The sequence below is a fragment of the Lissotriton helveticus genome, chromosome 5_2 (assembly GCF_964261635.1).
Source record: "Lissotriton helveticus chromosome 5_2, aLisHel1.1, whole genome shotgun sequence".
NCBI lineage: Eukaryota > Metazoa > Chordata > Amphibia > Caudata > Salamandridae > Lissotriton > Lissotriton helveticus.
Window position 1 is genome coordinate 267,268 of NC_136066.1, and position 14,093 is coordinate 281,360.

The following is a 14,093-nucleotide window of genomic DNA, read 5'->3' on the forward strand; positions in this document are numbered from 1 at the left end:
TAGTTTGCCCAGAAAGCAGTATATTATACCCTTGTTGAAGCCCCTGAACGTTACACAAGTACGTCCTGTACTTATGTACCTGCAGCGGCATCTATCAAAAATTTTTATAGGCTGTTTCTTTTTTTTTACAAGCTGTGCGGAGATCGAAGCTCTCTAGACCCGATTGAATACTGTATTGTAACTAAAGAAGAGTTTAACCTGTTTTTATTGCTGTTTGGTAATTAATTCTAAATATTTCTGTTTTCTGCACACGTTCTATGTTTGTGTGATTGTATGAGCTGTGTTTTTATGCTTTTTTATGGTTGTTTTTAAGACTGCATAAAGATTTTATGATGCTGATACTATTTTTTTGAGTTCAATAGTTTTATTAAGATTTTTAAAAAGATAAAAACAGTTAGGTACAGTTCATAATGATACCAATATGAAAGATAAGGAAAGATCCATAAGTTCATCAGAATATGTCATGAATAGCAGAGAAATTGCCACAACTCATATTTTCTGAAAACAAAAATGAAATTCAAGGAACAAGGTGGCATTAGTGAATCACAGGAACCCATGAACGGCATCATTATTTACAAAACAGAAGATAGAAAGATAGAGGAGAAAGAGAAAAGGGAAACAGGACAGAAGAAAGGAAAGAAGGAAGATGAAGGAAGAAAGAAGAAAGAGGATTAGAACGGATCCCTCTTGATGGCACAGCAAACCAAAGCACTACAGACAACAGTCAATCAGACATAACAAAGGGATATTGGTCGACCAACCCCCTTGAGGCCAAATCCATATAGTTATCTAAAGTTCGCCATACATTAAAAGAAATAGTAGGAGTGAGATGAGCCCTATCCACAGAAGAGTGTGCACTTCTCAAGAAGGATACCCATGCCCACCATGTGTGATAAGCGACGGGAGCAAAAGACTTCCAATCCATAAGAATCACCTTAACTGCTACAGTTAATAAAAGGTCCAACAATTGCATATCTAAGGTATCTAACGGCAGAGGTTCCCAGGAAGCTAAGGGTCCCAGTAAGACCATAGGAAAGGAAAGATGAAATTTAATTTGAAAAAGGGTAGGTCTATGAGAGACCCATCTCATACCAGGGGGAACATGGAGAGGGAAACAGAGGACCGTCAGGAAAAAAAAGCAGTAGATAAAGCAATGGATCCCAGACTAGAGAAAAGGAAGCAATAGGCTAGGGTGCTAGAACAATAAAAGCGGACCCTACAATATACTTGAAACTGGGGGGAAAAGAACTTCAAGCAATAGGTACAGAATAAACAAACCCGGTCAATAACCGAACAAAGATAAAAAATACAATAGGAGGCATATCAAATAACAAGCTTATGAATAGAAGCTAAAATGAGATAAAAGGATCTTATCTATATGTCAAACAAGTAAATGGTGATAACTATAAATGCCATACAGAGAACAAAAAAGTATGTATAAGAGGCAGAAAATAGAGAAAATCAATAACTAGCAAATATAGAAACAAAAAGCAATAGTACATGTTATATAGTTAGAGAAGAAGGAAAATAATAAATGTGAAAAATGAGAGAGTTAAGCATATAAAATATCTAACAATATGAAACATCAGCAGGAATAAAGCTTGCAAATTTAAGAATAATGCGAGTGTATAAACAAAACATCAGTAGGTGACAAGAAAAAATACGAGGAAGGGAGCCATAAAATCGTAACAATATAAGCAAGTAGAGAAAAACAAACTATAAGAATAATCACAAAGAGAAAAACTGACTTTAACGGACCGAACGTCTGACAGGAACAGACATCTAAGTCTACGCCAAAAAAGGGTAGAACAAATATCGGCGAAGTACAAAAAACGAGAGACACCAATAAGTGGGGAAAAAGACATCATGAAACAGATATCGGAAAATATGAGACGCATAAACAAAGAATCGAAATCGTCTATAATAATGAAAATAACCAAAAAAGACAAAATAGCTATGTACACACATCGGGTATATCAAAAGAAGAAAGAAAAACAAATAGGGCAAGCAGATGGAGAAATAACAAGAACAAGACTAGTCAACATAAGGCTGACAAGGTACGAACAAATCATCTGGAGAACGAATAGCAACCAACGACCAACATAAGGCGCGAAAAAACAATGACAGATGTGAAACAGCTAGACGCACTAAACCACGTGGAACAACAAAGAGAGAAACTCAAGTCGCAGAAGAGCCAGGAGTCGGAGAGGAATCCATCTGAGACTCCAGTTGGTTATCCAAAAAAGAGGAAAGATCAGCAGGTTCATCAAAAATCCGATAGCGACCTTTGAAAGTTATACGAAACTTGGATGGACCAGCAAAGGAAAAAGGGATATGCATGTCCAACAGACGTTTTCGCAAATTGAGAAATCCTTTCCTCCGAATTACAGTGTCTCTGGCAAAATCCTGAGAGATATTAATCCGATGACCTTCCCAAGACACCAACTTAACTTTCCTCATGTGAGTCAAAATCTGTTCTGAATGCTGATGACGCAGTGGTTTAAGGATTACTGCTCTCGGATAAGTGGAGTTTTTAGGTTTAAACGCAGGAACTCGATGAGCTCTCTCAATTTCAAAGTCTCTCTGAAAGGAGATTTGTAGGGTAGAAGGTATCCATTTGGAGAGGAAATCAATCGTTGAGGAGGCTGACTGCTCTGCATCTTCAGGAAGACCAAAAATACGCAGGTTAGACCTCCGATTACGATCCTCCTGCTCTGTAAGGTCCCTGTGCAAAGCCGCCATCGAACGTTCCATCTGAAGAAGAGACCTCGAATGTTGGTGCGTAGTATCCTCCACCACGCTGATACAAGATTCAGTATTCGTAACCCTAACAGATAAGGCTTTAAAGCCACTCCTGATAGCAGCCACCTCAACTTGTAGTAAGTCTGTATTAGTTTTAGTAGACTGCGCAATATCATGGACAGTATTTAAACGCGCCAAAATAGCATCTAAAGTGGTATTAGTATCTTTCTGAGAGGATTCAGGGGAGGGGGACTGTTGTTTAGAGCGTTTTAAAGTCCCTTTAGAATCCTTTGCAGTAGGGGAAGGCCCCATGGTGTCCGCCATAAGAACAGACCACAGTAGGCAGTTCAAAGAGAATTTGACGTAGAATAAATGAGCAAGGGCCAAGAGTTACACAAAAAATAGCTCACCAACTGCCACTGACCAGAAGCTCTGTAGACGCAGACTATGCCCGGGGCATCAGCGCACAAAATGGCGGACAAGAGCAGTTGAGGTAAAAAAAAAAGCCAAAAAGACCCCAAAGCGCTAAAAATAGATTCTGCCAAATAGCAAGCAACCTAGCAGTCAGGTTACATAGCACAAACCGTTCAGGTAAGGCAGGCAATCAACATGAGCGAGACGCATGAGGTGAAAAACGGCACTCAGAGATCCACAGAAGCCAGCAAGCAGATATTGCGCCTATTATGCATAGAAACAACTGTACAGGACCATCCAGACAAAAAGGTAATAAATGTCACCTCAAAACAGCTGTTCAAACATGTTGCCCTTGAAGACATGCGTCTGGTGCGGAAGGAACGAGCGACGCCACTGCAAAAACAAGATGGCGGCCGCTCACTGAAGTGCCGGTATAGAGGGTAGCAAGCGATAAAAAGTACAGTTCTGGACGTCATTCGCTGTTAAAGCACACATGAGAGCGCTCACTGCACCTTCCGACACCCCATGCTGGAAACTGGAGAGGAGATACGTAGAAACGGGATCCTAAAATCGTCCCGACAGTCGTCGTCTCCCTGGAGCTCAAGCGCGACCCTCCATCTCGTAGCGGCGCGCAAGCCACGCCCCCATGATGCTGATACTATTAGTATATTTATTCTGTCCATCCACCCCACTAATAAAGAGATACCTGGGAGCGGATGAGTCATTTTCCAGATTTACCCCCCCCCCCGAATCACCAGAATATATATCCATAGAGCTCCCTGGAATACGGTTGAGCCCACCCTGGCCTTTAGGAGCCAGGATGACCCCGATGATGAAGCAGGTCTAGAGTGAGTGAGGGTCATACAAAAAAAAGAAAGACTCCCTCGTAACTTGAGTCATCGAGACGGTACTCATCTCACATGTGCACTGGACGTGTTTTTGCGTCAGCAGACGGACACTTTCTTTAGCTTGAGGTTCATGTTCCGGGGGATTGTATCCCCGTCTTCCTCAGCTTTTTCAAGGTCTCCCCCCCTCCTGGGTGGTTCGTCCCTCCTCCAGGGTCTAATACCTGTCAGTTTAAAGATGCTTCTGACCATGGCCTTGCCTAAATACCTTCTTCTCCATCATCCACTTCACGAAGAAATGGTCATAGGGCTCGTCGCAATCTTCAGGCGCCGGGACCTCAGCTTCTGAGAGAGAGAAGACAGAGCAAGGAAACAGTGAGCGCTTATCCACTCAGTGAGCGCTTTTCCACCTAGGTACACCCCCACCCCGTGGCGATAATGGTGCAAGCAAACAGTGAGCACTTATCCACCTAGGTACACCCCCCACCACGCGGCGATAATGGTGCAAGCAAACAGTGAGCACTTATCCACCTAGGTACACCCCCCACCACGCGGCGATAATGGTGCAAGCAAACAGTGAGCACTTATCCACCTAGGTACACCCCCCACCACGCGGCGATAATGGTGCAAGGAAACAGTGAACGCTTATCCACTCATTGGTGCAAGCAAACAGCATGAGGTTCTCCACCCAGGTATACCACCTACCACACAGTAAAAATGGTGCAAGCAAACAGTGAGAACTTAACAACCCAGGTACACACCCTACCCCACAGCAATAATAGTGCAAGGAAACAGTGAGCGCTTATCCACTCAGTGAGTACTTATCCACCTAGGTACACCCCCCACCCCGCGGCAATAATGGTGCAAGAAAACAGTAAGCGATTATCCACCCAGGTACACCCCCCTACCCCATGGCGATAATGGTGCAAGCAAACAGTGACCCATTTAGGTGCACTCCCCACCCGGTGATAAGGTAAGGTAAGGTAAGGTAATATATTTATTTGTATATGATTAATTAAAATCTTTACAAAAGTATAAAACACCATATGACAGTACAAATGATTTAAAATACAGCAGTTACTATTGTCAATTCAAGGTTGTTATTAAGTCCCAATGAGTGATAAGGTGATAATGGTTGAAGCAAATAGTAAGTGCTTCGTAACCCATGGGCGCATCCCACCCAGCAATACACTGAGTGCCTGATTACCCAGGTACACTTAACGCCCCCTCATCCCACCAGTGACAATGGTGCAAGCAAACAGTGAAGGCTTAGCCGCACTGGCACACCTTCCCACCAAGACCACTTCCTCCTCAAACGTGGGCTTTCGCTTCTGAGGCAAAGTCTCTGCCAGCTTAGGAGGCAGTCTTGTGGAAATCTGAAGGCGTTGAAGGTTCGGCAGCTCTATGCATTGGAGACTTCCACAGAATGCGTCTTCGGCGCAAATGGTTTGGGTGCCAATGTGGCCCTCGGGTCAGACGGTGTCTTCCTAATGGATAGCTTGTGCACCAGGGGGGTTTTTGATCTGAAAGTGCCCTGGGGGCCGATGGCAGCTTCAAAGCTGAGACTAGCTTCAGTGCTGGCATCAAGAGGATCTTTGGCCTCTGGTGCACCTTTGGGCTTGACGGGGTATCCCCATGGTTGGGGCAGTGTCGGCTCCAAGGGGTGCCAGGAGGTAGTGGGGCCGAGGAGGGCTGAGTCTTTGTTGAAAAACTCGACACCTCAGGGCGTTACTTTGCTTCAACACAAGACCTTATTGGAGGCCTGGCGTGTGTCTGTACTTCAGCCACAATAATGCTCGTTGCCGAGGTCTTTCGAGGTCTGGGAGGCGAGGAGTTGCTGGGAGATTGCTGGCCTTGTGCTCGGAACCAGAGGAGAAGATGGCTTCTGGACCAGGTGACAGTTGGTGGAGCGGAATGCCCGATGGGTCAGCCTCTTCACCTTCCTCAGTGTCGGAGGAAGGTTGCCCCTTGAAAATGTTGGGGGTGTCGTCGGAAGCCTGTCTCTGCATCCTGGGTGCACCCAGCGTCCCTCCTGCCCATAGCAAAGAGTTTTCTTGGAATGGAGGGTCAGGCAGGCCTTCTCATGGTGTCGTCATGATTAGGAAACAAGCAAAGTTACACACCTGGGGGTAGACTCACCTAACTAATCTAAGACAAAATCCTAAACTTACTACTTTTGGTATTCACAGAAGGCATTTAGTAGTAGGAAAGTTGAGACTCTTAACTTTACTACTCCTAAACTGAGACAAAATCCTAACTTTACGACTTTTCATATTCACAAAACTGATTTAGTAGTAGTAAAGTTAGTATTCCTAACTTAACTACTACTAAATGCCTTCTGTGAATACCAAAAGTACTAAGTTTAGGATTTTGTCTCAGATCACTTTTGTGAATCCGGCCCCTGGTGGTGGTCAGTCCAGTGAACTTTGCATGACACTGAGGCCAGTTCTGAAATGGCCTCCGTTCCATCGCCCTGTGTACATTCTCCACCAGAAGGTCATCAAACGTCATCCAAGACAAGGGGTACGAGGCCCCTGAGAGGGCACAAAGCCCTGTGGGGCAAAAGTCTATCTGGATCGGTCTCCAGGAGATGGTAGTTTGAGGAAAGGTAATGAAAGTAATTTCCAGATATTGGAATCGAGGAATAGACCAGCTGGGTAAATGTGCAGAAAATGTATCCAACTCTGATCCATAACGGAAAATAAAACAATCTAACATGGAGTCAGTACCCATGCGCATTGACAGCGGAGGGAGGAGGAACGATATACCTTGTGACTCAAAAGATGCCTTGAAAGAAAATCAATTTACAAACGTCTGAGCCCAACAATAGATGGCAGGAGTATGCAGAGCATGTGAATCTACAGCAACACATACTACTAATAGTTTCTTTCACAGCCCAACACAGCAGAGTCTACAGTCGAAATGTGAGTCGAGGTCCCAGCCCCACACAGAACAGTATAACATCCTAACGGGGGTCTCGGGGCCAGTTTCACGCAGAGCCTCAGGAAGGCGAGAAGGGAGTTTATGATTTAGCCTCAGAACAGTCTCAAGTCGAAATCAGTGCCTTTAACACCAGCCTTGACCCCCGGCTGAGAACATACGCTGCCCGTGGTACATGCGCACTTACTGAAGTCGGAGATGTCAGCCAGCATGAAGTAGGAGTCCTCTGGGGCGATGGGGCGCATGCGCACTTACTGAAGTCCGAGGCGTCAGCCAGCATGAAGTAGGAGCCCTCTGGTGAGATGGGGCGCATGCGCACTTACTGAAGTCAGGGATGTCGGGCAGCATGAAGTAGGAACCCTCTGGTTCGATGGGGCGCATGCGCACTTACGGAAGCCAGAGATGTCAGCCAGCATGAAGTAGGAACCCTCTGGTGAGATGGGGCACATGCGCACTTACTGAAGTCGAAGATGTCGGTCAGCATGAAGTAGGAACCCTCTGGTTCGATGGGGCGCATGCGCACTTACTGAAGTCAGAGATGTCAGCCAGCATGAAGTAGGAACCCTCTGGTGCAATGGGTGCATGCGCACTTACTGAAGTCGAAGATGTCGGTCAGCATGAAGTAGGAACTCTCTGGGGCGATGGGGCGCATGCGCACTTACTGAAGTCAGAGACGTCGGCCAGCATGAAGTAGGAACCCTCTGGGGCGATGGGGCGCATGCGCACTTACTGAAGTCAGGGATGTCGGCCAGCATGAAGTAGGAATCCTCTGGGGCGATGGGGCGCATGCGCACTTACTGAAGTCAGAGACGTCGGCCAGCATGAAGTAGGAACCCTCTGGGGCGATGGGGCGCATGCGCACTTACTGAAGTCTGGGATGTCGGCCAGCATGAAGTAGGAACCCTCTGGGGCGATGGGGCACATGCGCACTTACTGAAGCCAGAGATGTCAGCCAGCATGAAGTAGGAACCCTCTGGTGCAATGGGTGCATGCGCACTTACTGAAGTCGAAGATGTCGGTCAGCATGAAGTAGGAACCCTCTGGGGCGATGGGGCACATGCGCACTTACTGAAGTCGGAAATGTCAGCCAGCATGAAGTAGGAAACCTCTGGTGAGATGGGGCACATGGCACTTACTGAAGTCAAAGGCGTCAGCCAGCATGAAGTAGGAACCCTCTGGTACGATGGGGCGTATGCGCACTTACTGAAGTCAGAGATGTCGGCCAGCATGAAGTAGGAACCCTCTGGTTCGATGGGGTGCATGCGCACTTACTGAAGTCAGAGATGTCGGCCAGCATGAAGTAGGAACCCTCTGGGGCAATGGGGCGCATGCGCACTTACTGAAGTCAGGGATGTCGGCCAGCATGAAGTAGGAACCCTCTGGTTCGATGGTGTGCATGCGCACTTACTGAAGTCAGAGATGTCGGCCAGCATGAAGTAGGAACCCTCTGGGGCGATGGAGCACATGCGCACTTACTGAAGACAGGGATGTCGGCCAGCATGAAGTAGGAACCCTCTGGGGCAATGGGGCACATGCGCACTTACTGAAGTCGGAAATGTCAGCCAGCATGAAGTAGGAACCCTCTGGTGTGATGGGGCGCATGCGCAATTACTGAAGTCAGGGATGTCGGCCAGCATGAAGTAGGAACCCTCTGGGGCAATGGGGCGCATGCGCACTTACTGAAGTTGGAGATGTCGGCCAGCATGAAGTAGGAACCCTCTGGTTCGATGGGGTGCATGCGCACTTACTGAAGTCAGAGATGTCGGCCAGCATGAAGTAGGAACCCTCTGGGGCGATGGGGCACATGCGCACTTACTGAAGCCAGAGACGTCAGCCAGCATGAAGTAGGAACCCTCTGGGGCGCATGCGCACTTACTAAAGCCAGAGATGTCAGCCAGCATGAAGTAGGAACCCTCTGGTGCAATGGGTGCATGCGCACTTACTGAAGTCAGAGATGTTGGCCAGCATGAAGTAGGAACCCTCTGGGGCGATGGGGCACATGCGCACTTACTGAAGTTGGAAATGTCAGCCAGCATGAAGTAGGAAACCTCTGGTGAGATGGGGCACATGGCACTTACTGAAGTCGGAGGCGTCAGCCAGCATGAAGTAGGAACCCTCTGGTACGATGGGGCGTATGCGCACTTACTGAAGTCAGAGATGTCGGGCAGCATGAAGTAGGAACCCTCTGGGGCGATGGGGCGCATGCGCAGTTACTGAAGTCAAAGACGTCAGCCAGCATGAAGTAGGAGCCCTCTGGGGCGATGGGGCGCATGCGCACTTACTGAAGTTGGAGATGTCGGCCAGCATGAAGTAGGAACCCTCTGGTTCGATGGGGTGCATGCGCACTTACTGAAGTCAGAGATGTCGGCCAGCATGAAGTAGGAACCCTCTGGGGCGAAGGGGCACATGCGCACTTACTGAAGTCGGAAATGTCAGCCAGCATGAAGTAGGAACCCTCTGGTGTGATGGGGCGCATGCGCACTTACTGAAGTCAGGGATGTCGGCCAGCATGAAGTAGGAACCCTCTGGGGCGATGGGGCGCATGCGCACTTACTGAAGTCAGGGATGTCGGCCAGCATGAAGTAGGAACCCTCTGGGGCAATGGGGCGTATGCGCACTTACTGAAGTCAGGGATGTCGGCCAGCATGAAGTAGGAACCCTCTAGTGTGATGGGGCGCATGCGCACTTACTGAAGTCAGGGATGTCGGCCAGCATGAAGTAGGAACCCTCTGGTACGATGGGGCGTATGCGCACTTACTGAAGTCAGGGATGTCGGCCAGCATGAAGTATGAACCCTCTGCGGCGATGGGGCGCATGCACAGTTACTGAAGTCAAAGACGTCAACCAGCATGAAGTAGGAACCCTCTGGGGTGATGGGGCGTATGCGCACTTACTGAAGTCAGGGATGTCGGCCAGCATGAAGTAGGAACACTCTGGTGTGATGGGGCGCATGCGCACTTACTGAAGTCAGGGATGTCGGCCAGCATGAAGTAGGAACCCTCTGGGGTGATGGGGCGTATGCGCACTTACTGAAGTCAGGGATGTCGGCCAGCATGAAGTAGGAACCCTCTGGTGTGATGGGGCGCATGCGCACTTACTGAAGTCAGGGATGTCGGCCAGCATGAAGGGGGAGCTCTCTGGGGCGATGGGGGGCATGCGCACTCACGGAAGCTAAAGACATTGGCCAGCATTAAGGGGGAGCCCTCTGGGGCGATGGGGTGCATGCGCACTCACAGAAGCCAGTGACGTCGGCCAGCGTGAAGGGGGAGCCCTTTGGGGCGATGGGGGGCATGCGCACTCACAGAACCCTGAGACGTCCGCCAGCATGAAGGCGGAGCCCTCTGGGGCGATGGGGGGCATGCGCACTCACGGAAGCCGGAGACATCGGCCAGCAGGAAAGGGGAGCCCTCTGGGGCGATAGGGGCATGCACACTCACAGAAGCCAGTGACGTCGGCCAGCATGAAGGGGGAGCCCTCTGGGGCGATGGGGGGCATGCGCACTCACGGAAGCCGGAGACGTCAGCCTGCATGAAGGGGGAGCTCTCTAGAGCGTACGGGGGCATGCGCACTTACGGAAGCCTGAGACGTCGGCCAGCATGAAGGGGGAGCCCTCTGGGGCGATGGGGGGCATGCGCACTCACGGAAGCCGGAGACGTCAGCCTGCATGAAGGGGGAGCTCTCTAGGGCGATGGGGGGCATGCGCACTCACAGAACCCTGAGACGTCCGCCAGCATGAAGGCGGAGCCCTCTGGGGCGATGGGGGGCATGCGCACTCACGGAAGCCGGAGACATCGGCCAGCAGGAAAGGGGAGCCCTCTGGGGCGATAGGGGCATGCACACTCACAGAAGCCAGTGACGTCGGCCAGCATGAAGGGGGAGCCCTCTGGGGCGATGGGGGGCATGCGCACTCACGGAAGCCGGAGACATCGGCCAGCAGGAAAGGGGAGCCCTCTGGGGCGATAGGGGCATGCACACTCACAGAAGCCAGTGACGTCGGCCAGCATGAAGGGGGAGCTCTCTAGGGCGATGGGGGGCATGCACACTCACGGAAGCCGGAGACCTCGGCCAGCATGAAGGGGGAGTCCTCTGAGGCGATAGGGGGCATGCGCACTCGCGGAAGCTGAAGACGTCAGCCAGCATGAAGTGGGAGCCTGCTGGGGCGATGGGGGGCATGCACACTCACGGAAGCCGGAGACCTCGGCCAGCATGAAGAGGGAGGCCTCTGGGGCGATGGGGGGCATGCGCACTCACGGAAGCTGAAGACGTCAGCCAGCATGAAGGGGGAGCCCTCTGGGGCGATGGGGGGCATGCGCACTCACAGAAGCCCGAGACGTTTGCCAGCATGATGGGGGAGCCCTCTGGGGCATGTGCACTCACAAAACACTGAGACATCAGCCAGCATGATGGGGGAGCCCTCTGGGGCAATGGGGGGCATGCACACTCACGGAAGCCGGAGACGTCGGCCGGCATGAAGGGGGGCATGCACATTCACGGAAGCCGGAGATGTTTGCGAGCATGAAGGGGGAGCCCTCTGGGGCATGTGCACTCACAAAACACTTAGATTTCAGCCAGCATGAAGGGGGAGCCCTCTGGGTCGATGGGGGGCATGGGCACTCACAGAATCCGGAGACGTTGGCCAGCATGAAGGGGGAGCCCTCTGGGGCGATGGGGGGCATGCGCACTCACGGAAGCCGGAGCCGCCGGCCAGCATGAAGGGGGAGCCCTGTGTGGCGATGGGGGGCATGCGCACTGACGGAAGCCGGAGACGTCGGCCAGCAGGAAGGGGGAGCCCCCTGGGGCGATGGGGGGCATGCACACCCACTGAAGCCAGAGATGTCGGCCAGCAGGAAGGTGGAGCCTTCTGGGTCGATGGGGAGCATGCGCACCAACTGAAGCCAGAGACATCACTCAGTAAGAAGTCGGAGTCCTCTGGGTCGATGGGGGGCATTCCTACCCACTGAAGCCGGAGACGTCGGACAGCATGAAGGTGGAGCCCGCTGGGGCGATGGGGCTCATGCGCATCCACTGAAGCCAGAGATGTCGGCCAGCATGAAGAAGGAGCCCGCTGGTGCGATGGGTCACATGAGCACTCACTGAAGACGGAGACATCAGCCTAAGTCAGAAATGTCAGCCAATATGAAGTAGGAACCCTCTGGTGCGGTGGGACACATGCGTACTTACTGAAGTCGGAAATGTCATGAAGTAGGAACCCTCTGGTGCGATGAGGCACATGCACACTTACTGAAGTCAGGGATGTCGGCCAGCATGAAGTAGGAACCCTCTGGTGCAATGGGTGCATGCACACTTACTGAAGTTCGAGATGTCAGCCAGCATGAAATAGGAACCCTCTGGTGTGATGGGGAACATGCGCACTTACTGAAGTCGGAGATGTCAGCACTTCTGAAGTAGGAACCCTCTGGTGCAATGGGGCGCATGCGCACTTACTGAAGTCAGAAATGTCAGCCAGCATGAAGTAGGAACCCTCTGGTGCAATGGGGCGCATGCGCACTTACTGAAGTCAGAGACATCAGACAGCATGAAGTAGGAACCCTCTGGTGCAATGGGGCGCATGCGCACTTACTGAAGTCAGAAATGTCAGCCAGCATGAAGTAGGAACCCTCTGGGGCGATGGGGCGCATGCGCACTTACTGAAGCCGGAGATGTCAGCCATCATGAAGTAGGGCGCATGCGCACTTACTGAAGTCAGAGACGTCAGCCAGCATGAAGTAGGAACCCTCTGGTGCGATGGGGCGCATGCGCACTTACTGAAGTCCGAGACGTCAGCCAGCATGAAGTAGGAACCCTCTGGGGCGATGGGGCTCATGCGCACTTACTGAAGTCAGAGATGTCGGCCAGCATGAAGTAGGAACCCTCTGGGGCGATGGGGCGCATGCGCACTCACTGAAGTCGAAGACGTCAGCCAGCATGAAGTAGGAACCCTCTAGTGCGATGGGGTGCACGTGCACTTACTGAAGTCGGAGACGTCAGCCAGAATGAAGTAGGAACCCTCTGGTGCGATGGGGCACATGCACACTTACTGAAGCCGGAGACTTCAGCCAGCATGAAGTAGGAGCCCTCTGGGGCGATGGGGCTCATGCGCACTTACTGAAGTCGGAGATGTCGGCCAGCATGAAGTAGGAACCCTCTGGTGCGATGGGGCGCATGCGCACTTACTGAAGCCGGAGACGTCAGCCAGCATGAAGTAGGAACCCTCTGGTGCGATGGGGCGCATGCGCACTTACTGAAGTCAGAGACGTCAGCCAGCATGAAGTAGGAACACTCTGGTGCGATGGGGCGCATGCGCACTTACTGAAGTTGGAGATGTCGGCCAGCATGAAGTAGGAACCCTCTGGGGCGATGGGGCGCATGCCCACAGCCGTCAAACACTGCAACAGCCGGTCGCGCTTCTCCTGCAGCTCCTGTCGTAACTGCACAAAGTAGCTTTCTGGCTGCCCGAAGTGCTCCATCTCCAACTGGAACCCATGGGCCACCGCTTCCTGCATGGGGTGAAGGAGTGATGGGTGACCGGTGAGAAGTGGACAGCCGATGAGGAGGGAAAGAGTGGAGGAAGAATCCAAGGGGTGGCAGTGTAGAAAGAAAGTGGGGGACAAGACAGGGTGGTTGAGAGAGTGGATCAATATCATTGTGAGGCAGACAGAAGGTTCATATGCAATGAAGACGGGTGGTGGGGAAGAAGACAATGTGGAACAGAGAGCAAGGTAAGGCATTAGGGACAGATGACAGAGTGATAACGACGGGCTGCAGCGCATGGTGGGAGCATGACAGTGCTGTAGGAGTGCAGTACAATGTTTTGGGAGAGCAGTCTATGGGGGACTACGAAAGCAGGACAGAAGGCAAGAGGAGGAACAAGAGGCAACATTAGACGCTAGTGATGGTCTCCAGTCTGGCATGTGGAAATAACACAATTAAAATGTGTGTAATAGCTATTTCCACTACCCCAATACATAGGATTGGGCCCAGAATCATTCTGAACCTGCTCCACTCCAGACATACATAGCAGGACAATCTGGACAGAAGCGCCTAGACCGATAGATAGATAGATAGATAGATAGATAGATAGATAGATAGATAGATAGATAGATAGATAGATAGATAGATAGATAGATAGATAGCGACCCTTGACCTTGCCAG

General features: G+C 51.0%; 1 protein-coding gene across 1 annotated transcript in view; it reads right to left on the reverse strand.

The window, feature by feature from the left end:
• The window catches only part of LOC144761129 (kynurenine--oxoglutarate transaminase 1-like), a 263,160-nt gene that overhangs the window by 14,301 nt on the left and 234,766 nt on the right, over positions 1–14,093 (reverse strand). The window contains exons 9-10 of the mRNA XM_078646588.1: positions 13,252–13,438; positions 4,270–4,346 (exon numbers count right to left, since the gene is read on the reverse strand). Coding sequence (XP_078502714.1) covers positions 4,270–4,346; positions 13,252–13,438 — 264 coding nt within the window. The remainder of the gene's footprint in view (positions 1–4,269; positions 4,347–13,251; positions 13,439–14,093) is intronic.